Source organism: Salvia hispanica, chromosome 2 (assembly GCF_023119035.1).
Source record: "Salvia hispanica cultivar TCC Black 2014 chromosome 2, UniMelb_Shisp_WGS_1.0, whole genome shotgun sequence".
Classification (NCBI taxonomy): Eukaryota; Viridiplantae; Streptophyta; class Magnoliopsida; order Lamiales; family Lamiaceae; genus Salvia; species Salvia hispanica.
The window spans coordinates 17164007-17186907 of record NC_062966.1 but is presented as its reverse complement, the minus strand read 5'-3'; the positions used below and the strand labels follow the sequence as shown (position 1 = coordinate 17186907).

General features: G+C 35.7%; 1 protein-coding gene and 1 long non-coding RNA gene across 8 annotated transcripts in view; one reads left to right on the top strand and one right to left on the bottom strand.

Moving 5' to 3' along the window:
• Positions 1 to 14263: 14263 nt before the first annotated feature.
• On the bottom strand, positions 14264 to 19300 carry LOC125204189. Of its 7 annotated transcripts, none has more exons than XR_007173509.1 (8): positions 19121 to 19300; positions 17373 to 18036; positions 15983 to 16064; positions 15756 to 15882; positions 15585 to 15673; positions 15281 to 15454; positions 15058 to 15167; positions 14264 to 14466 (listed from the first exon to the last, which is right to left on the bottom strand). It is a non-coding gene; the product is annotated as an uncharacterized LOC125204189 (long non-coding RNA). The 7 variants fall into 7 exon arrangements; XR_007173504.1 differs by having other exon boundaries at positions 15058 to 15114; XR_007173510.1 differs by having other exon boundaries at positions 15058 to 15114; positions 15281 to 15451.
• Positions 19301 to 19945: 645 nt separating this feature from the next.
• Positions 19946 to 22901, top strand: part of LOC125206387 (protein FAR-RED IMPAIRED RESPONSE 1-like) — a 5084-nt gene continuing 2128 nt past the window's right edge. Inside the window, exons 1-4 of the mRNA XM_048105648.1 lie at positions 19946 to 19991; positions 21238 to 21535; positions 21677 to 22036; positions 22219 to 22414. Coding sequence (XP_047961605.1) covers positions 19946 to 19991; positions 21238 to 21535; positions 21677 to 22036; positions 22219 to 22414 — 900 coding nt within the window. The remainder of the gene's footprint in view (positions 19992 to 21237; positions 21536 to 21676; positions 22037 to 22218; positions 22415 to 22901) is intronic.

The window sequence follows — 22901 nt, the reverse complement described above, 5'->3', positions numbered from 1 at the left end:
TTGATATATTATTACAGGCTGCGTAGTTTAAAAAGGACATATGATAATTGTTTTACACATCCATCTAAAAAACATGATAACATCAAATATTCAAACCACTCTTTGTTCAAATCAAAATAAAACAGTTGTTTACTTATTGGTTCTACGGCTAAACCATTCCTTGTACTTGTTCTGTAACGCAGATAATCTTTGCTTGTTTGCATTCATCCAGATGTTAGCATCACATATCATATCCATACACTTCTTGTTGCTCTCTGATGTAAGCATTGCTTCGCAATATCTTCCTCTGAGTACCTGTAGAATCTTCAAGCCGCGTGGAGTAAAGCCAATATCCCAATCCCTTCCCTTACTGCCAAAGTATGTCTCCATATGTCTCATCATATAAACACCACTGTCTTCTTTATTGGTGCTTGTGGCCCAATCTAAAGGAATAACTTTGTAAGGAGACTTCTTTATATTTTGTGATAGATCTGTCATGTTATTCTCTATAAAGTATGCCTCAAACATATCTTTCTACAAATATATAAACAACTAAATTAAAATTTGCATACAAAGCATTTTAGCAAGATACATAAATTATGTCAACAAAAATCTAAACATAATGTTAACTATATTTAAAAAAGCATACCAGTATTGCAACATCAAAGCTATACTTTTCCAAGGGATTCTTGTCTCTAGGTGGTTTGGCACTATCAATTATCTCAATTTTGTTCATCCTCATCCAGAATACCACAAGATAGTAATAGCCACTTTTAAAAACAGGGAAGAATACCTGTATTGTATGTTAGATAAAATTAGAGAAAAGAATTTGACAACTCCTGTCGAAAACTATGTAGGTGAAACTGTGAGATCTTTGCACAAAAATAAATTTGTTACCAAATCAATCTTTCTCCAATCGAAATCTTCTATTGTTCTAATCTCCTGTTGAATTCGCGACACAAAGTTGTTCTGGGATTGTAATGGATCCCAATGAGGCTGCCGATTTGTTATATTCAAATACTGCATTTAACATTTTTTGTTAGTGAAATTTGTCATCCAAATAGTTGACATAGAAATTTAGATTACTCACGCATGGGGATGTTGTCAGAAATAGGCGCGGAGGTGACGATTTTGCCCTTTCTCTTTCCTTGTAGTTCAGGTGTGCTGCCCATACATCAATTACACCTATACTGATTTCTGAATGGGGTTTCAGAGATGAAAACACTCCTTTGCTTGCCCAAACAAAGCCATTAGTGTAGACACATGAATCACTGAAATGAAAGCGTGCAGACAACATTTAAATATCATTCATAAATTATGTCAACTGCATGGAAATATAAAAGGATTGTAGAGATTATTCAAAGAATTAAATTATGCATACTCATTTGTTCCTTCAGTTTCTACTATGTATTAGTACACATCTCTTTTGTCTGGGTTCGGGGTTGTTTTCATATGCACGACTCGTATTTCAAATGGTGAGCGTAGCACTGGGCTAGGACGCATTTCAGCACGAGTCTGTTTCTCTCTAGCTTTAGCCAGTGGAATCTCAGAGATCGGAACAGGGTTCAGATGCTGTTGTCAGTGAATTTAATGTTAGTTGCAATTACAAATCATGTCAACTATATTACACTAACTGTGTCAATAACTAATATGATTATGTCAATTACCCTACATATCATGTCAACTGCACTACATATCGTGTCAATAACCGTGTCAATTACATTTTAACAACTATTACAAGCAATGTAAACAATAATTCATTCATTTTTTTACCTGGTAAACAATCATTCTTCTTTCCGTGTTTTCAGGAGTTTTTTCTTTTTCCTCATACATCTTCTCTTTCCCTTTATGTTCTTGTATTTGTATGTTCGATTCAGGAGGAGTGTCATCCAGTGTTTCAATACCCTCTCTCATCATATACTCAACAATTGAGCATGCAGCTGCATCCTCCCTGTCTTCCTGAAATTCCATTTTATACCATGTTAATTATATTTTTATCTATGTCAACTACGATATCCACAATGTCAATAACTAATATAAAATTAAATACAAAGATTCAATAGTTCAATATAATCATTATAAAATGTACCTGTTCATTTATGATATCAACAATAGTGTTTGTTGCCTTGATTGCTTCTTCATTGTTACTGATTTCAAAGTCTGTACATGCTTTTGATAATATATGCAAGACATTTTGTGTTCTTAAGTCTATATCAGCTTCATCTTCTGCTTGAATTTCAAACTCACTTATCTTGTTCTCAAATCCTATAATTGATGCTTGAATATTGACATGTCCAGGAGATTCATTTGTTGGTGATGTCCTATTAGCTTCATCTTCTGCTTGAATTTCCAACTCACTACTCATATTTTCAAATTCTATAAGTGATGATTGATTATTGACTTGTCCAGGAGATTCAGTTGTTGGTGATGCTCTATCAGCTTCAACTTCTTCTTGCATTTCCAACTCAGTTCCACTGTTCTCAGATTCTATAATTGATGCTTGAGTATTGACATGTCCAGGATATTCAGTAGTTGGTAATGCCCTATCAGATTCAACTTCTACTTGAATTTCCAACTCACTTCCTCTGTTCTCAGAATCTAAAACTGATGCTTGAGTGTTGACATGCTCTGAAGCATTGGCTTCTTGTTGTTGGAGAGATGGGGATGCTGTCTGTGGAGATCCTAGTACGACTGTCAAGATAGGAGAGCTTGATTCATTATCACAATCACACATCATGTTCTCCTTGCTTTGTTCGTCTTCTTCAACAGTCTGTCTGACCTCTTCAGGATTATCAACTGGTGATGTAGGTAAATTTTCTCTATTTCTTTCTTCTACAGCCTGTTCAAAAATTAGTTCAACAATGTTACTTTCTAAACTGTAGGAGTAATCCAGTGTCAACTAAGAGAAACATATATCAACAAAATGATGTATTAATCTAAATATAGGTTGATTATGTGCTTACTTTATCGAAGAAATCTCCCAATCTGAAAGTTGGAAATTCATTCAAATCTTCAAGTGTTTCTTTCTCTTTTTCAGCATTCCGTATTGAGTCAAATACCGCTTTCCAGTTATCAACAGCAACATTGTTGTCTATATGAAATGACTGGGACAAATGCAGGAAAGTGTCACTCACAGATACAACCGGAGATTTTTGGCTTCCAATTGCGCTTCTAGCAATGTCACAAACAAATCCGAATAAATCATTATTCTTGATCTGTGAAGAAGCTTCTTTGAGGACTCTAACAAGATTGGTCCTGCCATCATTTATCTGATTGATGTATTTTACGACATTTTTCACCATATCTGATGGGAGTATGTTCTGAGAAGAAGACCCCACTCCACTGTCATCTACATCAACACTTTGTTCTTCATTTCGAATGTATCTCTTCTTTATATTTCCTAAACCAAAAACTCCTGCACTGATCTCTCTATCTTCTCTAGCCTGAAGATACTCACTTTTCCATCCTTTCATTAATGGAAATGTCCGAGGAACAAAATGCTTGTCTTGTATAACTCTGTCTAAGTAGCAGAGCTGCATATGTTAAAAAATGCATGTCAATTACTATTGTGTCGTGTCAACTCAATACACAAGCCACTTAAAATAACTAATACAACTTATGTCAACTATAGTACAAGCTATATCAACTACACACACAACCTAATGTAATAATGTTAATAATCAGCAATGCAAAATGTAAAACATACCATAAGGAAGGGAAGTGGTCCAGCAAATGCATTCTTCTCTGTGATTGACCAATTTTGTTTTGCAAATTTGAGAACAGATATTACATACGAACACCAATTTACATTTCTCACGTTATCCAGATCATCAATTATTTCTCCAATCTTAGATTTTACCATTCCACATGTTGATTGCTCAATCAATGTTGATTCTAGCAATAACAAGAACATTATCTTAAACTGCCTTCCTCCTTGAAGATCATTCAACATAACATTTAAAACATCATTATGGTTCACACTTTCTTTTTTCGTACCACATTTCTTTGCTATCTTCCTCATGAAAGCTGCATTACTTTTACACTTATCTCTAGAATAAGTAATGTCACCTCTTGGGAATCCATATACAAGCTCCACATCCTCTTCAGTGATATGAATTTTTTTACCATTGTTAAGCTTTATCATCTGCTAGGAATGTAATCAATCTTGAAATGTAGGACACTCTCGAAACCCAACTCCTTCACAGAATTAATCTGTTCCTCATTCAGTCTGCTTATTGCATCAACAAAATACATCGGCTTCCTTTTTCACTAGAAGCCTTTGAGATAGATTTTCAGCAATAACAATCTGTTTTCCATCCTCTACACTTTTCTTTTGCTTTTTCTTAACAATAATTAACTCTTTCTGAGATACTGAGGTACTCCTTTTTCGCTTGGATGTTCTTCTGTTTTCTGGTTTAAAATCAAACATAATAAATCTATATCAATTATACAAAGTATCATGACAATAACAAGTGTACTATGTTGACATCAAGTGTGTGTATATTACTAAAATTATTTCATTAGATATACCAATCACAATTAACAGAATTTCAGGCATTAAGTATGCTCTGTCATTAAAAGGTATTTTCCATATATAGTTAGAACAATTATATTATTACTATTATGTCAATAGTTAAAGTTGACATAACCTGTTGATTATCTTATAAAGTTTATGGCAAGTATACTCTGTTTATATAAATATGACTATGTCAACTATTATTTAAACAAGCTTAGAATATGTCAATAGCTATTGACATACTACTACAACCATACATATGTTTTCTACAGCCATCCTAACAACCATTGAAACAAGCATACCCTATGTCAATAGTTGTTGACATACTACTACAGCCATACATTTGTATGTTTTCTACAACCACTATAACAAGCATACAATATGTCAATATTATTATGTCAATACCTATTCAAACAAGCATACACTACTGTCATTACTGTCAACAGTATATTATTATAGCTATGTCAATAGCTAGTATATAAAATGTCAATAATCTTAAAAATTTAAACAAATCTTTAACTGGAAGGTGAAGCTTCTTCTCTTCCTTTTGTTACAACAGCATTTTTCGTTGCCATCTTTTCCGATTCTACAATCGCAAATCAACAAAAAAATTCAGCAAGTATCGAATTCATAAAAAACGAAATCGAGATGTTTATTAAAACACCAAAATCAAAGCAATATACTTAAAATTTGAATCAATTTCTTAACCTGAAGAAGTGGCTTCATGCATCGCCGATTTTGACTGCTGTTCCTCAGCTTCAATTGATTTTTCAACCGATTCTTTCCGATTTTCCTCTTCATTCGTCATTTAGAGCAGCGAGATTTTGCAGATTTTGAAGGGATTCGAATTGTATGAATTTTATGAAGATCAGCGAGATTTGAGATTTTTGAAGAGAGATTTTAGAGAAACTTTTAGAAACTGGTTTGAAATCAGTTTTGTGTTTTACGATTTTTTTTATTAATGAAATTACGATTTTACCCCTTGTTGACATAATGTTGTATTTGTTGACATTTTGTTTAGTTTGTGGATTAGTGATCCATATTGCATCTCATTTCTCAATTTAGCTAAATAATCTCAACCTAACAAGACCCTATATATATATATATAATATACAACTTATATTATTAAATATTATATATGTGTATTATAGCAAACTTTTAATAGAATGTAAAAATACTACTTTGATTATGTGATACTAGGGATGTAATCAATTGCTAACTAATTACCAATCCCAAATTGAGACCAATTTTCAATTATTAGATTAGAAGATCTTGTGGTTAATATGATGTCAAATGTAATATATTTTAATTATTAATTAAATTAAAAGGATATTAATGTCAAATCCTATATGTAGTAATTATAACTAACTACTTTCTCTCTCCTCAAAATCATCTCAAATCTTTAAATTTACGTAACTCTCTCAATTTAAATTATTTTTTCGCAAAAAATATATCAAATTAAAGATAATTTAATAAGGATTCCAACGAGATCTCAATTGCATATGTTCCGACGATGTTCGGGTGATGAAATTTGATAAATTATATTTCAATTTTCGTACATGTTGATAAGCAGCTATTTTCAACAAATGCAACAAAAAATCTCAATATATTGTAGGAAAAATCTCAATATTATGCATGTCCAATCTCAATAAAAATGTGTTGATATTCCAATGTCATATTGTTGATATTTGTAATACACAATGTTGATATAAAAAAACACTCACGAAAATTATCATATGATAACATAATGACGATATTACCTTTTTGTTGATATTTTGTCTATTATTTATTGAGATTTTGTGAGCTTTAATTTCATCCACTCATTTTAAAATCTAAGGATGGAGATTTAGTCTTGATTTTGGATTAGAGTGCTAAAAGCATTAGAATAGGACCCTGTGATACTATCAAGCTACACGTGTACTACCTAGACTATAGATCATCAACTCTAATCAAATGTGGAACTATTAATATAAGAATTTATGGGATAATTTGCAATATATTAAACTTTACTGGTAATTAACCGACTCTATTCCTTTATAAATGATTATATGTGAGTTATCTCACAAAGCAGAAGTAGATAGAGCTTGAACATGAAAATAAAGGAGGATGAGTGAAATTAGAAGCTATATACACGTATAGGTTCAAGTGTATATCTCGAATAAAAAGATTATTGATCGAGAAGCAGGATCAAGTGCTCAAATAGATTTCTTATTCATGAACGGGTGCGTATAAATCACATTTTTAATTTTACATATTTTATGTGATTAATTGCTATGTGTTAAATTGGAGTGAATATTTGAATTATACGATGTGATATTGATATGATATGTGTTTAATTATGATGATGGGGATATATGCTTGTTGCAATAAATAGTATATTAAATTGGAATTATTACGTAACATCCCGAATTTCTGAACCCTAATTTTAGAGCCCTAGAACTTATTATTGATGACGTGGGAGATGTGAATTATTTGATAAATGAATTTATTGCATGAGTTTCTTTGACCGGGAAGTTTAAAAAGTCAAAATTGTTGACTATGTGATGTGGCATGTGATTATTAAATTATGAGGTGAATTAATTGTTTAAGGGTGAGTGAGAATATTAGAGAAAATTTCCATAAAATACTAGCCACCTAAATATTGAGATTTTCGAACCCTTGACCTTTTTGAAGGAGGAATTCTATTTTTCCGGATTTAATTTAATTCTTGGAATATTTATCCAAATTAAATCCAAACCCCAATTATTCCTTATTTTTATTGAGAAAAATCGAGCCCCTTATTTTCCTAGGTGATTTTCGAAAATCACCCATGTAGGGAAGGAAATATTATTTTGCTTGTTTAATTGATTCCTTACTTGATTTCCTTCCATACCTAGAATTTAAATATTCTACCAAATCTTTCCATACCTCAAGAGATCTTGCCATATCTTATTTTAGTTAATATCAAAAAAATCCATGCCTTATTTAAAAGGCATAGGAACGCCTATTTCAATCCCTAGTTGGGAGAATTCTTATTTTTATTTTTGCTCCGTGATATTTTATTCTACTCCGTAAAATATACCAAAATAAAATCTTGGCTAATGAAGAGCCATATATTTCGAAATTTCCATGCTTGATACCCTAGTTTATTTTGTTATTTCTTCTTCCCTACTCCACAATATTTTATTGTGTAGAATCAAATCTTACCAAATATTCTATTTTAATTACCTAAAGATCTTGTTGAGCACTATAAATAAGAGAACCCCTAACCCTAGCCCCACAAAAATTTCGCCCCCCCTTCCCCATAGTACACGCCCCCTCCCTTCTTCACTCTCTCCAATTTTTCTTCTATTCCCCAATATTTTGTCATCTTTTGAAGAAGAATTGAAGTTCAATCCAAGAATCTTGAAGAACCGAGTCTAATACTTAATTTCTACCGTTCGTTTTTCTCATAAGGTATTCTTATATTTATCTTCTTCTTTCTACTCGATTCCTCTTCTTTCTAACCGATTAATCGGTATTCTTGGACCCTCATGCATCTTATTGAGTGAAAGTGGGATAAAAGGGATATGGAAAATATGTATGCATGTGTGCGTGTGTGGGTGCGTGTATGCACGTGTGTGTGTTGTGTTTGTGTGGTGTGTGTATGATGGCAAAATACTCTTGTGTGACATATGTTGATGTTAGATCTAGAATTGAGATGCGAATGGAACTTATGCGATGAACATGATCTTGATTGATTAATGATGATAAAATAGATCGGTGGGAAGATGGAAAAATGTTGAGACATGCATGAGTTAGGAGTCTGTATTGAATCTGATTTGTGATATGTGCCTATGTGATTAAAAAGGTGAAACCTCAGTTGCGAAGCCGGATAACAAGGGAAAGAACATACTTGAAACCTAAGCAGTCGAGGTGGGCTTTACTCTTAAACTCTTTTATGTGCAAATTTATGAATGTGGAGAAATAAGGGTGGTTTAACTGTTATGCCATGCCTATGTCTGTTTTGTTGTGATATTGTGCGCCTGATGCCCAGTTTGAGAGTTCGCTCCATTGGGCTATAGGGCTATGGATATGTGTAAACGAATTCGGGTCTGAGTACGGGCCGCAAACCCTACCAGGCTGTGTACACGGTGGGATCGGAAGCCGTCCTTGCTAGTCGGCCGGTCTCGTGGGCGAAAAGTGTGGCCACACTTTCGTCGCACCATGGAAATGTTGTGATTGTGGAAATTGATGAGAAAAGTGGGGAGTTGTTTGACTGGTCCAGTCTATGGAAAATATATTTTGTGATACTCGTGATATTATCTTATAACTGCTTAAAACTCGAGTTCACTTGGTAAGGGTGGCATAGCTTATAAAATGTTTTGGCAATGAGTTCACTGAGTATTTCAAAATACTCAGCCCTGCATGTGTTTTCCTTATGTGCAGGTTGAACGATGACGAGCGGTGGCGGGTATTGAGCATGATAACTAATTAAGATGGATGTTTTGAACTTCAAGCGTAGTTGTGTCTTCATACATAGCTGCTCTTTCTCTTGGTCGTTTCTGCTGAAATTATTTTGAAACACTTTAGTATTTTTGAATATTTTGCATTTTCCTTTCGGTTTAGAGGCCTTAGACTATCTTGTGGTTTTTATATTGGAAACTATGTCATACTCTTGAGATTTTTGGATCGTAATTTATGATACCTTCCTTTTTCTTATTTAAGTTTCTAGGTTAAGTTGTTGTTTTAAATGCTCTAATAGTTCCTTTAAATTTCTGGTCAAAACTCTTTAAATGAAACCCTAGCCTATGTTGAATTTTTTAAGTCCGTTTTGGTAGCAGTCGCCGCATTTATTGTACCCTAGGAAGGCGGGCTGTTACATATTGAGTGGAATATGATATGGATATGTGATTGGTGCAATAGATATGTTTTGCATGGCGACCAGGTACATGGATATTAGGCTGTTGTAGCCCGTGCCCGAGCCCTCGCCGCCTGGCTTGATTCGCCGCGGCCCCTCCCCCTCCCTCTCCCCCTCGCTCTCGCCGCCTTGGTCCCTTGCGGCCGACGTCGTGCACCGGAAGAAGACCCCCCATCCATCATCGGTTGGCGTATCAGTTGGCGTGCCCTCACATGAGGTGTTGCCTTCACCGCCATCACTAGACGAGTAGTGGCCACGCGCCGTGTGCTTCATGCGTTTCGAGCCCGACTCGACACCGCCAGCCCACCTTTCAAGGTGGTGGACTTGCGACCAAACATCGACAAACTTGAAATCTTTACCGACGTCGTCTTTGAAGACCCGCAACGCCGCTCTCTGATACGCTCGGATTTTGCACTGTTTTAAGGTCATTATTTGGTCCGTTTTTTATGTCAAAGTCACTCTACACGTCCATTATTTGCATATTTTGTCTATTTTGGTATTTTGACGTGTTTTGTGAGAAATGTGCATAAATGAGCCGAAAAAGGGAGCCAAAACGCCAAGTTTGGGAATCTGGAGTCGACGGCGGCCGCAACCGCCGCGGATGTGTGTGGCGGCGCCGGCGCCCGGCGGGCAGATCAATGCAGCGGTCCGCATCGGTAAAATGTGCTTGGAAGAGAAGTCTCGTCCGGCGACCGCCGGAAGATGTGCGGCGGTCCGCCGCCGAGGGAACAACACTCTGGACTCCAACGCGGCGACCGCCGACCAAGGTGCGGCGGCCCGCCGGAGAAAGGCGGCGAATCCGAGAAACCCTAGATTTGCGCCCAGTTTTACCATATTTTGGAGATTTTTTCCTTCTACAACAAGGCATGGCTTTTCCCTATAAATAAGGCCTCAAGCTTCATAAGAAAAAGAGAACTTCTAATTGTAAAATACTTCATAGAGATCAAGACCTAGAGTACTTCATTGGTGCAAGGAGTTGGAGAAGGATTTCAAGAACATCAAGAATGACAAGGATTCAACCCAAGGGTTTTATTTGCTTTAGTTTTATGTTCAAATTGTCTTCCCTTCAATCTATGTTTTTAGCTTATTCAATTATGTGTAACTAAACTCATAGGATTCTAGGGATGTGTTAGTAACGACTTTGGTTATACAAATTCCTTTTTCTATTTAATATCCGTTTTGTTTTTACTTTATTTCTTCCCTAAGTAGTTTTGATGCTGCATGATTGAGTGACACAATCGTGTATGATTTAATATAACTTGCTTTATAACTGTGACAGAGTTCTAGCGAGTTAGATTCACTTAGTAGACACTACAGTTAGCTTCCCTTAAAACGACACTATTAATTGAGAGTGGGGACTTTTCAAGGGTCTTAGGAGCTTTTTGGAGTTACGTGTTAGGATTGATAACCCTAATCTTGTAATCAACGTTTGTATCGTATAAGCATAAGCTAGGTGACTCGTCCTTTCAAAGTATAAACTTGCTAGGGTATTGTAGTTGGAATTTTGTATAACCATAACTATGAACACACATCCCTGGGATTCCCTTATCTCTATTGTCTTCCTCTTGATTTATCTGCTTTTAGTTGATCTATGCTCTTATTGTTTTTCAGTTTTTCAAAAGTTTTCAAAACCCAATTGTTTTTCCAAATAGTATTTGAGTCTTAGTAGAGGATAGACACTTTGTGTTCGTCTTCCCCGAGTTCGATATCCGGTACTAACCTTTAGCTATACTATATATACTCTGTACACTTGCAGATTTATTTAGTGCTAATAAAAAGTGCATCACTCTCAGAATGTCGGCTCCACTGGCTCCGCTTTGATAATTCGCCTCTTCTGCCCTGAATATCGCGCAAAATTTTTTGACATCTTTGTCGCATCGGTCCCAATGGCTGCGGAACATCTTCACGTTGCGGGCAAATGTGTTCTTCGGCCTTCATGCGTTGTAAATTTCGGTGACTTTTTTCCAAAAACACTTGTTGGTTTGTTGATTCCCGACGACAGGATCGTACGAGACGCTGATCCAAGCGTCGTACAGAGCCAACGTCTCGTTTTGGCTGTATGGATGACGGCTGCCGTCCCCCACAACCTCGTGGTCGCCCTCTTCCTCCTCGGCATTGACGCCAATCCAGAGGCCGATCCTGCCGGAGCCGGAGCCGGAGCCTCCACCTATTGGCCAGTCGGGCAAAGTGCGTTCAGGCGGCAAAAAATTCTCCGGAATCAACAAAATGTGGGGTTTGGTACGCCGGCGGAGTGGTCGAGGCTTGGGTGCCCGGCGACGAACCGGGAGTACCCAAAAATTTGTACATGCTCGCCCAGTCGTCGAACGAGTTCAAGTCGAACCCGCCGGAGCGCCACCTGCCAAAGTCGTCGTTGGAGTTTCCATCGCCGGACATTTTTTTAACAATTTGAGAGAAATGAATAGATGAGTGTAGTGAATGGAAGAAGAATGAGAGTAGTGTTTGTGTGTAAAATGGTGAATGGAGTATGGAGTATATTTATAGAATAATAAAAGAAAAGAAAAAAAAAATTTAAAAATTCGAGAAATTTTTTTTAAAAAATTCGTCCGTTTGATACAAAGGTCATTTGATCGTTCATTTTTTATTATTTTTTTTATTAAATTCGAAAATTTTGAATTTATATAAAAAAAAATTATTACGTCATAATTCCGACGCCCACTCGCGGGCCGGCGAGTGGGCGTCACGCCATCCTCCAGCGCGCGCCACGTGGGGCGCGCGCGTCATCTCGCCAGCTCGAGGCCGGCCTCGCCGGCACGCGTCGCGCGACGATATGTCTCATCTCGTCGAGACGAGCATCGCAACACTGTCTCGATGCTGTCTCGTCTCGTCGAGATGAGACCGAGACAGCATCACGTCTGCGATGCGGATGCCCTAAAATTATTCTTAAAAAATTATAAAGATGTAGTATGTATATTTATATTTAAAAAGTGGCCCTCAACATCAACATAATTACATACTTATTAAACTTTGCTTACATAATTATTTTCAAATCTCAGTGATTCTACGTAAATTTTAAATACTAAAATACTACTAATAACGTGAATCTCACCATCTATTAACACTACTTCTCTCTTATTTTTTTCTCATCTCTTTTACTTTACCAATTGCACATTAAAACCCATGACATACATAACTATGTCTAATTTGGTGAACGGAGGTAACATTTATTTTTCAAAAGTGCTGCGCAGTCGAAAAGTCCCTATTCATGGGCCCAGTAAGATACTATCCTCGTCCCACAAAATGAGTCATATTTGGTATGACCATGGATTTTAAGAAATTTAAAGAAAAAGCGGATTAAATAATTTAGTGAAGTATGGGTTTCACTTATATATATTACTACCTTGGTACCACAATAGGAGTCCACATTTGACTCGTCACGTATTTTAAGAAATGTAAATGAAAGTGAGTTGAAAAAAGTCAGAGAAGTAAATGTCCCACTTTTATAAATTAGTTTTATAATGAAATATGATTAAAATGAATTAGTGGAATGTAGGGCCTACTTACCATTTTTAGTAAAAGTGAGAGTGGACTCTTATTGTGGGACGGACTAAAATGCAAAAGTGGACTTTTATTGTGGGTCGGAGGTAGTAATTTATAATAAAATGTGAGTGAAATAAGTTGGTGAAATGTGAGGTAAGGATAAAAGCCAATGTGACTCTAATTGTGGGGTGTTCGAAATAGAAAAATGTGATTCTTATTGTGGGACGAAGGTAGTAACAATCAACATCAATATAATTACACTATATCCTCCGGAGAAGTTTCATAAAATAGATTAAATTTGCTTATTTTTTAGAATTTGAGATTAAATTTATTCCTTTATAAATGATGGTATTGAATCACTTGAATTTTCTAGAATAGATGATTTTTGTCTTTTTCTCTTTTAATTTATTCTTATTATTTCTCTCACAAAATATATAAGTGACTCGTATTCTAAAATTTCTCCCCATTAAGTGTTCACTTTCTTTTCAATATGAGTTCTATTTAATTTTATACTCTCACTGTCTCATAATAGGAGTCACATTTGGTGTGAGTACGGATTTTAAAAAATTTAAAGAATAATAGGTTGAAAAAGTTAGTAGAATATGAGGTCTCGTTTTTTATACTCATTGCTTTTACAATAGAATGTGAGTGAGTTAATGAAATGTGAGACATAATTACTATTTATGGTAAAAGAGAAATATAATTCTTATTGTGCAACGGATCGAAATGACAAAATATGACTCTTATTATGGGACGGAGGGAGTAATACGAGACTGACTTACTCTAGTAAGAAGTGAAAATAGACTATTAATGTAAAATGAACCAAATTAGCAAAATGAACTCCAGGAGACGGAGAGATGCTAACTATATACTTTCAAATCTTATTGATTCTATTAGAGATTGAAAACTTTCCCAAATACAAATGAACACATAAAAATTAATAAAAGACATAATCAATTTCTCCAATTTTCTAATTTCATTTAAATTTTTTTACTTCTATTGGTTTCACCTATAAATCAAACACTAACATATTTTTCTAGGGAGCATCCCCATTACAAATAATTTCAACATACTTTTAGAAATACTACTCCTACTTATACACTACAAAATAAACGCTCAGTTGCAAGCACCGATTTGGTCGCAAATAGGCCCATGTGCTCGCAAAAATGGAGATTTGCAAGCAACTTGCAAGCACCACAGGTGCTTCCCATTTGCTTCGTAGCAAAATTTGCAAGCACTTTTGCAAGCACAAAGCTGAAAAATTTGCTAGCACCTTGAAATATCCTCGGATATGCTGGTTTGCTATATTGTTATTTTTATTTTTTATTTGTTTTCCAAATTATTATATAGATTTATTTATTAATTGTTATCAATTGAATAAATAGAGTAAATGAAATTCAGAAATGTATTCAATTAAATAAAATTGTTTTACACACTTCATGGAGTCTACATTGCTTAATCTATCCTTGGCTTCCTTTCATTTGTAGGAATTGTTGACTAAAGGCTTTCCACTTGTTCTACCAATGCAGCAGTTTGTTTCTCCGAGACTGCTCGCCTCTATCAGCACCACCGTCTTCGAGCATCCGTTCGTTTGCTGGATTGACATGTAACAAATCAACAAATCAGTACGATAAGAATGGTAGGAATGACTAATTTAAAAAAACTTGGAGAATGTTAAGTCCAAAGGTTATAGTAGTAAACAATTTTCAAGGCTAAATTAAGCAAAACAGAACATGAAAATGATCATTTGCAAGCTTGGCATGACAGTAGGGAAAACAACTAAAATCCTAAAGTAAGATGTAGTTCAGAATGACTAGAAACAAAAATTTTACATTTTACATATACACAAAACTTTAAAAAGTGTAGCCAGTTCTGTTCCCTCGATAGGCATAAGTCACATAAATCTAACGATCTTCTGCATTTCCTATGAATACTAATTCCTCTGCCGTAAAATGTGTTTTGCCGTAAGAAATAACAGATCTCTTATTTTGTTAACTAATTCACCAAGTGGCGAGGTGCACATTAATATATTATCCACGATATGCAAGAAAAGCAAATTAGAAAGAAAGATAAAAGGCAGCATGCATAACAGTATATAGTTCCAATTCCATTTAGAGTAGGGATAATGCATAATTTATAGCAAACTCTTCCATCATGCTGTAAAATAAGGTGATTCTTGACTTACCATGTTTGAAAAGGTCGAATTTGACAACGGTTTTCTTGGCATTCAAAATTGTAAAATCTGCACAACAGAAAATAGTTCCATTTCCATTTGGAGTAGTGATACAAGTTGCACTGACAGCAGTATGAAGCAGAAGTGAACAAAATTCTCAAATTTGAATCCAATCTATAATCACTAAAGTGCAAATAATGTGATATTGTTAAAAAAGATTAAGAGCAAGGATAACCTGATTGAAGAAGGGTACAAATTCCTTGTTTTGAGCTCCTTAAGGTATATCATAACTTAGGCCTCTGTTCACTTCTACTTGTCAATAGTTTAGGCCTTTGATCACTCACAATATATTTAGCCTCTGTCTAGAAACATGGACCTTTACCGGTTCCCGCAATTCTTTGATTTCCTGCTGCATTAACATAATCTAAGTTTAGGATCAAGATTTCCTGCTGCATTAACATAATCTAAGTAATGCAAGTTTCAAATCAACAAACTAATGCTTCTCTGAATCAAGACACTATCACAGTGATGTGGCATACCTGAAAGAAGGTTGTCATGATTTTCAACACAAAGAAACAAAGAGAGGTGATTGCAAACATCACAACCTTGTGGATAGATCAAAATATACCTATCAACCAAAGTTCTTAACAAAGTTTAGTGTGATTGTATTCTCCGCAGAGGGAAATACCTCATCAAAATCAAGTGCCTACCGGAGGAAAAGCTTCTACAACCTGCAACAACAGCCCCTGCTGTGGAGGGTGACTAGGGAAATACCTCATCGATAGAATGCATCCTCTGGCTCATTTGGAAGCCACTGCGACAAAGAGCAGAGTTTAACTGTAGAAAAACATTAAAGAGACAATTAAAGAGACAAAAAATATGAGTTCTCCCTTTCATCAAGGACACATTGATTGTTTAAAGATAACATAGCATTCACCTCGACTGTATATGAGCACTGATAGAGGCTGACATTGCTCTCCTAGAGCAGATTTCAGTAACCTACACGAGTTGAAATCCCCCTGTAGCCAAAAAAACAAAGAACAAATATGTAATACTTAAAATATGTACGAGTTCATGGAGAAAACCTATGTGTTGTGATTAATAGACAGGACTATCTTACATTTAATCACTCACACTTGTAAGCCTTATTGTAAACATTTCTTACTTTTAATTATCATTATTGTAACCAATATCCAACCCAACAATGTCTTCTGCTACAAAAACTACACTATAAATTAGGTTCTTCCAACACTTAGCCGACGCTCACTGTTTTGCCAAAAAAAAAAAAAAATCAATTTTCAAACAGCAGGCATTGTGAAGCAATTCAAATTACCACAAACGAGCAAATTACCACAAAAATTTGTTAACAAACTCATGCCATGTGCAACATTAAGAATATCATTCTAGGAGCAGTTTCAGTTTCAAATTACCACAGACAAATGAAAGCACAAACAACAAATAAATGCACATTCATACGCGCGCGCGCAGAGAGCAGTACCAGAGGAAGAAGAGAGGGAGCAAGAGAAGATGTTAGCTCTGGATAGAATTTTCATTGAGTTTGGAATAAAATTGTTATATTGTTGTTTACAATCGGTAAAATCTCAATCGGAGGCGGAATCTCACCGTCAAATCTGAACTGAGGCGACACAATCGGCGATGGCGGTGTAGGAAGATCGTCGGCGGCGATGGCGGAAGCTCGCGGTGGTTAAAGGAAAACGTATTTTGAGATTTAGGGGGTAGGACACGATATTCTGTTTTTTTGAAAGTACAGTATTATTTAATTAAATTCATAAGATTACCGACGGATCTCATTCCGTCGGTAACGATTTAACATGAGAATGGGCTTGGTAAAAATGCGGAAATGTGTTTTTGAACTGTGCTAGCAAATCTGCAAGCAATGTAGCCAGCACTGTTCGTTTACTTGCAAATGGTTGCTTTAACAACAAAACAGCTACTTTGCGAGCACCGCTTGCTTGCAAAGTAGCGAGTACAAGCATTTTGCTCGCAAATCTACCAAAATTTGCAAGCACTTATTGTGCTTGTAAATATGTGCTTTCAAACATGAGTTTTTTTTCTAGTGATATTTTCCTACTACTGATATTGATTAATAAACTTAAAGATACGAGATACTATTACGTTACAATTACATCATCACAGAACATTATACTCATGTTTCCGTGGTAACAAAAGATACTAGGAGTACAACCCAACAAATTTAGACAGACAAAATAAAACTAACAGCAATCAGAACAATCTCATGATTAAGTTGGTCTGTTTCTGATTGATACAACATGCTAATTAAGGTAACTCCGATGGAGATGGCATACCACTTTAACCGGAGTCCTCCTAAGCATCCTCCTCGGAACTGCTATCGATATAGATATATAGCTGTCGCTTGGCTCCCTCTGGGTACTACCCCGGCTATGGACTCCTCTACAGACGGGTGAGACGGCCCTGCCTCGAACTCATCCCCTGTCCGTTGTCCCGGAATGATCCGCGGTGGGGATGGTATCCTCTCTCGCGGGTGGGGAGCGCGCAATCCTATGTCCTGCCGCTGTCGACCAGGCTGGAACCCTAATGGGAACAACCGATCTGGCCTAGATCGCCAAGTCGCATATCCGGTACCCGACCTAGATCGCCTGGTCGCATATATGGTCCTCGCGGAGCCTGACCGTACACGGTGTAGTAGTAGTGGATCTGTCCCAGAAATTGCGGCAAGTCGCCCGCCACGTCGTACCATGGGTACCGCCGGGTAATAAAGTCTCGTGCCATATCTACTGCCCATCCCCGCCACTAATCCGGCAGCAAGGTGATCAAGCGTGTGATCCCACCGTACCCCGTTACTCCATGTTTGTGGGCTTCGCTCCACAGTTGATAGTAGATGGAGAGGAACTCTCCCAAGTCATCTCCCTGGCAGGGAGCATACGCCTGGTATTCCTCGATTATGCTTTCCGGGCTCGACAATGTCGTTGTGTGTCCAGAAGGTGTCATCTACAAGGGAAACATATATCTACCAGGTTCATGCTATACCACAAATATATACATATAGTCTAGGAAAACGAATGAATACTAGTACTAAGCAATATTTTTATCCTAACAATCCATTCAAAATAGTACTCCACTAAGTTTTATCATACACAAAATCCAACCAATTTCAATACTACTATCTCGCAACACACTCTATTTTAATTTCCTACAACACTAGCCAAGATAAAACTCCAAAGCACAAAAGTTGTCACTATTCAGTTGTTGTAGTACTACTAAACTTGCTTGAAAAAACCTATAAATTAATTTGCTTGAAAAAACCTATAAATTCATATATTGCATTTTAAATATACTACTAAGTACCTAACATAGTTATAAAATCAAACAAGAAAATCCAAAATATAGAAATTCCCAAAGTATAACTAAATTAAAATGGTCTAACTCTCCACGATTCTCAGAAAAATCCCCAATAAGTTCAAACTAAATCGTATTTATATCAAAGACTTCATATCTGACATCATTTGCAACAAATAAAATAGTAGGGGTAATATTTAGCTCTAGGGTTTCAAAAATCATACTCCTAACTAAATCAAAAGTTTCAAACCATCCTACTCCCTCCGTCCCACATAATTTTACCCAGTTTTCCATTTTAGTCCGTCCCACATAACTTTACCCATTTCACTTTTACCATTTTTGGTAGTGGACCTCATATTCCACTAACTCATTCCTACTCACATTTTATTATAAAACCAATACTTTAAAAGTAGGACCCACGTCCCACCAACTTTTTCAACTCACTTTTTATTACATTTCTTAAAACCCGTGTCAAGTCAAACTGTGTAAAATTATGTGGGACGGAGGGAGTATAATATAAAACTCCGACCAAACAATTCCGTAGATAAACGAGTATAATAACATAAAACCCCAAATTTATAACAAGATAAATCTTGGCATTCATACATATTCCACATTTAAGACAAAATTCCATCCAAATAAACTCACAAATGTTAGAGGTAATATAATCATAGAGGAATTCGATTTTTAATTTAGTAGTATAAAAAAAATTGAAATTTGGGGAAAGAATTTCAACCTTGAATCCAACTTTAGTGGAGGTTAGGGAAGATGAGATGAAGAAATCGTGTGAAGGGAAAGGAGGGTAGTCGGTAGCTACTGCGGCGCCAGGGGATAGCGATCAGCGGTTTCCGGTGAGCTGCATGGATGACGTGTGTTCTGCAGAGTGAGAGCTTTGTGGGTGCAAAAGTGTGTAGTAGCGTATATAGGAGGGAGCCACCGATCTTTTTTGTTTTCTTTTAATTTTAAATTTGACTCTTAGAAAAGAGTTAAAACAATTACTGCTCCCTCCGTCCCGGCTTCTTGGGGTTTTAGGAGTTATTGATTAAGGATCATGATCAATTGAGATTATTTAGTCTAATTGAGAAATGAGATGCCACTCATTTTTATTAAATGAGTGGTCCAGATTTTGTCACACAATAAATATTATTAGATTAATTTAATATGAAAGGGTAAAACTGTCTTTTCGCGTTTTAATCTAGGGTTCTTCAGCATATCACCGTGAGATTGTCGATTCTTGTGAGATTTTGCGATTTCCGTCAGATTACTGATTGAATCTATTTTAACGATTTATGATTCAATTGATTCGAAAATTAGACTCAGACGATTTCAACGATATCTGATTTGCGATTCAATTTTTGAAAAACAGACGACCAGTTCGACGGATTTCTGTGTTGATTTTGAAGTTTTTCGGTCGATTTTACCGACTTTGATTCTGTTTTCATGTTTTATTTGTTGATCTCCAGTCAAATTTGTTCCTAATCAATTTTTTCTTTTTCTTTTTTTTGATTTTTTCATCTTTAGGTTCGACTTCAGTTCGTAATCAACAGCTAAGTGTTATTTGATGGATTCTTCATCTTATTCCGAGTCTACGTCGACGAATGGTGGAGGTAATTTGGTTTGATTTTCATTAACATGACTTTTTTGTGTTATGTTGGTGATTTATGCTCTGTTGACATGACTTGAAAATCTGTTGACATGATTTATGTTACTTGTTAAATATTCCGTGTTGTTGCTATGCTCTTTGTTGACATTCTGTTTCGTTAACATTATTTTGTTGTGTTATGTTGGTGATTTATACTCTGTTGACGTGACTTGAAAATCTGTTGACATGATTTATGTTACTTGTTAAATATTATGTGTTGTTGCTATGCTCTTTGTTGACATTCTGTTTCATTAACATTATTTTGTTGTGTTATGTTGGTGATTTATGCTTTGTTGACATGACTTGAAAATCTGTTGACATGATTTATGTTACTTGTTAAATATTCTGTGTTGTTGCTATGCTCTTTGTTGACATTCTGTTTCATTAACATTATTTTGTTGTGTTATGTTGGCGATTTATGCTCTGTTGACATGACTTGAAAATCTATTGACATGATTTATGTTACTTGTTAAATATTCTGTGTTGCTGCTATGCTCTGACATTTTGTTTCATTAACATTATTTTGTTGTGTTATGTTGGTGATTTATGCTCTGTTGACATGACTTGAAAATTTGTTGATATGATTTATGTTACTTGTTAAATATTCTGTTGACATTGTGTGTTTGAATTGGTGTATCCCAATTAAACTGGACATTTCGATCCTGGTAATTTGAAGCATGTTTTGATATTTTGGCTTACATAACTTATAGCAATTGTCTAAGAATTTTACAAGAGTGCAGCCACCTCTTTGGATATAACTATAGGGGTAATTTTCTGCTTTAAGTGAAGCTACTTGAGAAATCAGCTCAATAATTCTTGACCGAAGAAATAAACGTTAGTCTAAGTGGATCATTGTTTGGTTGGATTTTCTTGAATGTAAAAGTCCATATGTATAACCATAATGAGAGTCCTTAACTTGACATAAAAAATCGGTTAGTTATTGGCTAAGCAAAAGACCATAAAGCCTGAGAAGGTTGAGAAACATGGTTGAGTTTGGAATCTATGGATACTTTAGGTGCAGACTGTTAAACCCTTTTTTCTTAATCAGTTATGAGCTTTCAAGGGAGATGTATGGGTTATGAGCTCTTTGTTGACATTCTGTTTCATTAACATTATTTTGTTGTGTTATGTTGGTGATTTATGCTCTGTTGACATGACTTGAAAATCTGTTGACATGATTTATGTTACCTGTTAAATATTCTGTGTTGTAGGATCTGTTATTCCAATTTGCAAGCCTGAGTTGAGGCCTTATGAAGGTCAAAAATTTTCTTCCCTTGAAGAGGGAATTTCCTTTTATGAAAAGTATGCTCAGGAAGCTTGTTTTGATTGTCGAAGATTTGGAAATAGGTCTAGTGGTGGTGTTGTTATTTTTCAGTATGTTGTTTGCAACAAACAAGGTTTTCATACAGTTGATCCGTTGGATGTCGATGTAAGTATATCTGAGGATGGGAATGTGTCAGATGATGATGAAGTATCTTCAAAGAAGAAACGCAGACGTGGCACCAAAAGGTGTGGATGTGGAGCAAGGATTAGTTTTAAGTTTTTTTCTGATTGTGGTGTTAAGTATTATCTTGTGCATTAATTCATTGAGGAACACAATCATGCTATGGTTGACAAAGATCATAAGCGATTTATGAAAGGTAATCGCAGTTTGAATGGTGTTCATCACAAGTTTGTTGAAGATTGCACCAAAGCTAACATCGGTCTTAACTCAACTTTCAACTTATTAAAGGAGTTTTTCGGTGGTTATGATGTTGTTAGGTGTACGTTGAATGATGTTAGGAATTGTTTTCGTGATATTAAAGAGAAACTGAAAGAAGTGGATGTTCAAATGATCCTAAATCAGATGCAAGAGAAGAAGAGAATTTGTGAAGGCTTTTTTTACAAATATCAATTATCACCTGATGATAATAAGTTAGTGAGCTTATTTTGGTCTGATGCTGAGTCTCGGAAACATTACCATATGTTTGGAGATGTTGTAGCATTTGATACAACATATTCGACAAACAGGTAGTTTATTTATTATACTTAGTAATTGACAGACATAGTAGTTGACATTGTAGTTGACATAGGATATACATTTGTACTATGCATCGTATCCGATTTAATATTTGACATAGCGTATACCTGTAGTTGACATTGGTTATCATAAAAATGTGTTAATATTTTGTGTTGATCTATTTGTTCAATAGGTATCGTATGGTGTTTGGTCCATTTACCGGGAAAGACAATCATGGGTGTTCTATTGTGTTTGGAGCTGGTTTCGTATCTGATAAGAATTGTGATGCATTTTCATGGATTTTCACTGTATTTGTTGAATGCATGGGTGTTGCTCCAAGAATCATAATCACTGACCAAGATTGGGGAATGAGGCTTGCCATTGAGAAGGTATTATTGTTAGGTTTGGTATACTGAAAAACATGTTTCGAGCAAGTTTCGCGCGAATAAAATCTTGCTTGTATACATAAAACTCTACAATCCACTTTTAACCCGATTCAGTATTATTCGAGCAGTCTCGCACGAATAGAATCACTATTATTATTACATTGTGTTTGCTTGTGCATTTATAAGATGTTTTACAAACATTTAAATGCATAAGAAGTAAACAAAGTCTAAGTCTTTTGCTTAGTAGACCGGTTGTGGGCGTCGTCCACTTTAAGGTAACACGGTCAGATCTATGCAATGCTTTGCAAAAGAAAAGAAGAATTTCGCAACCTAGATAGGCTTTGGCTACCTATCGTGAAAGGTTGCAATGTCAGTCCGCATATTTCTAAGCCTTACTGAAATAAGATGACATTGGTGTGGTATAGCACTGAACGGATCTAACAAGCAAGACGTGTCTTTATGCTATCTACTAAAAGACTAGGTCTTGATA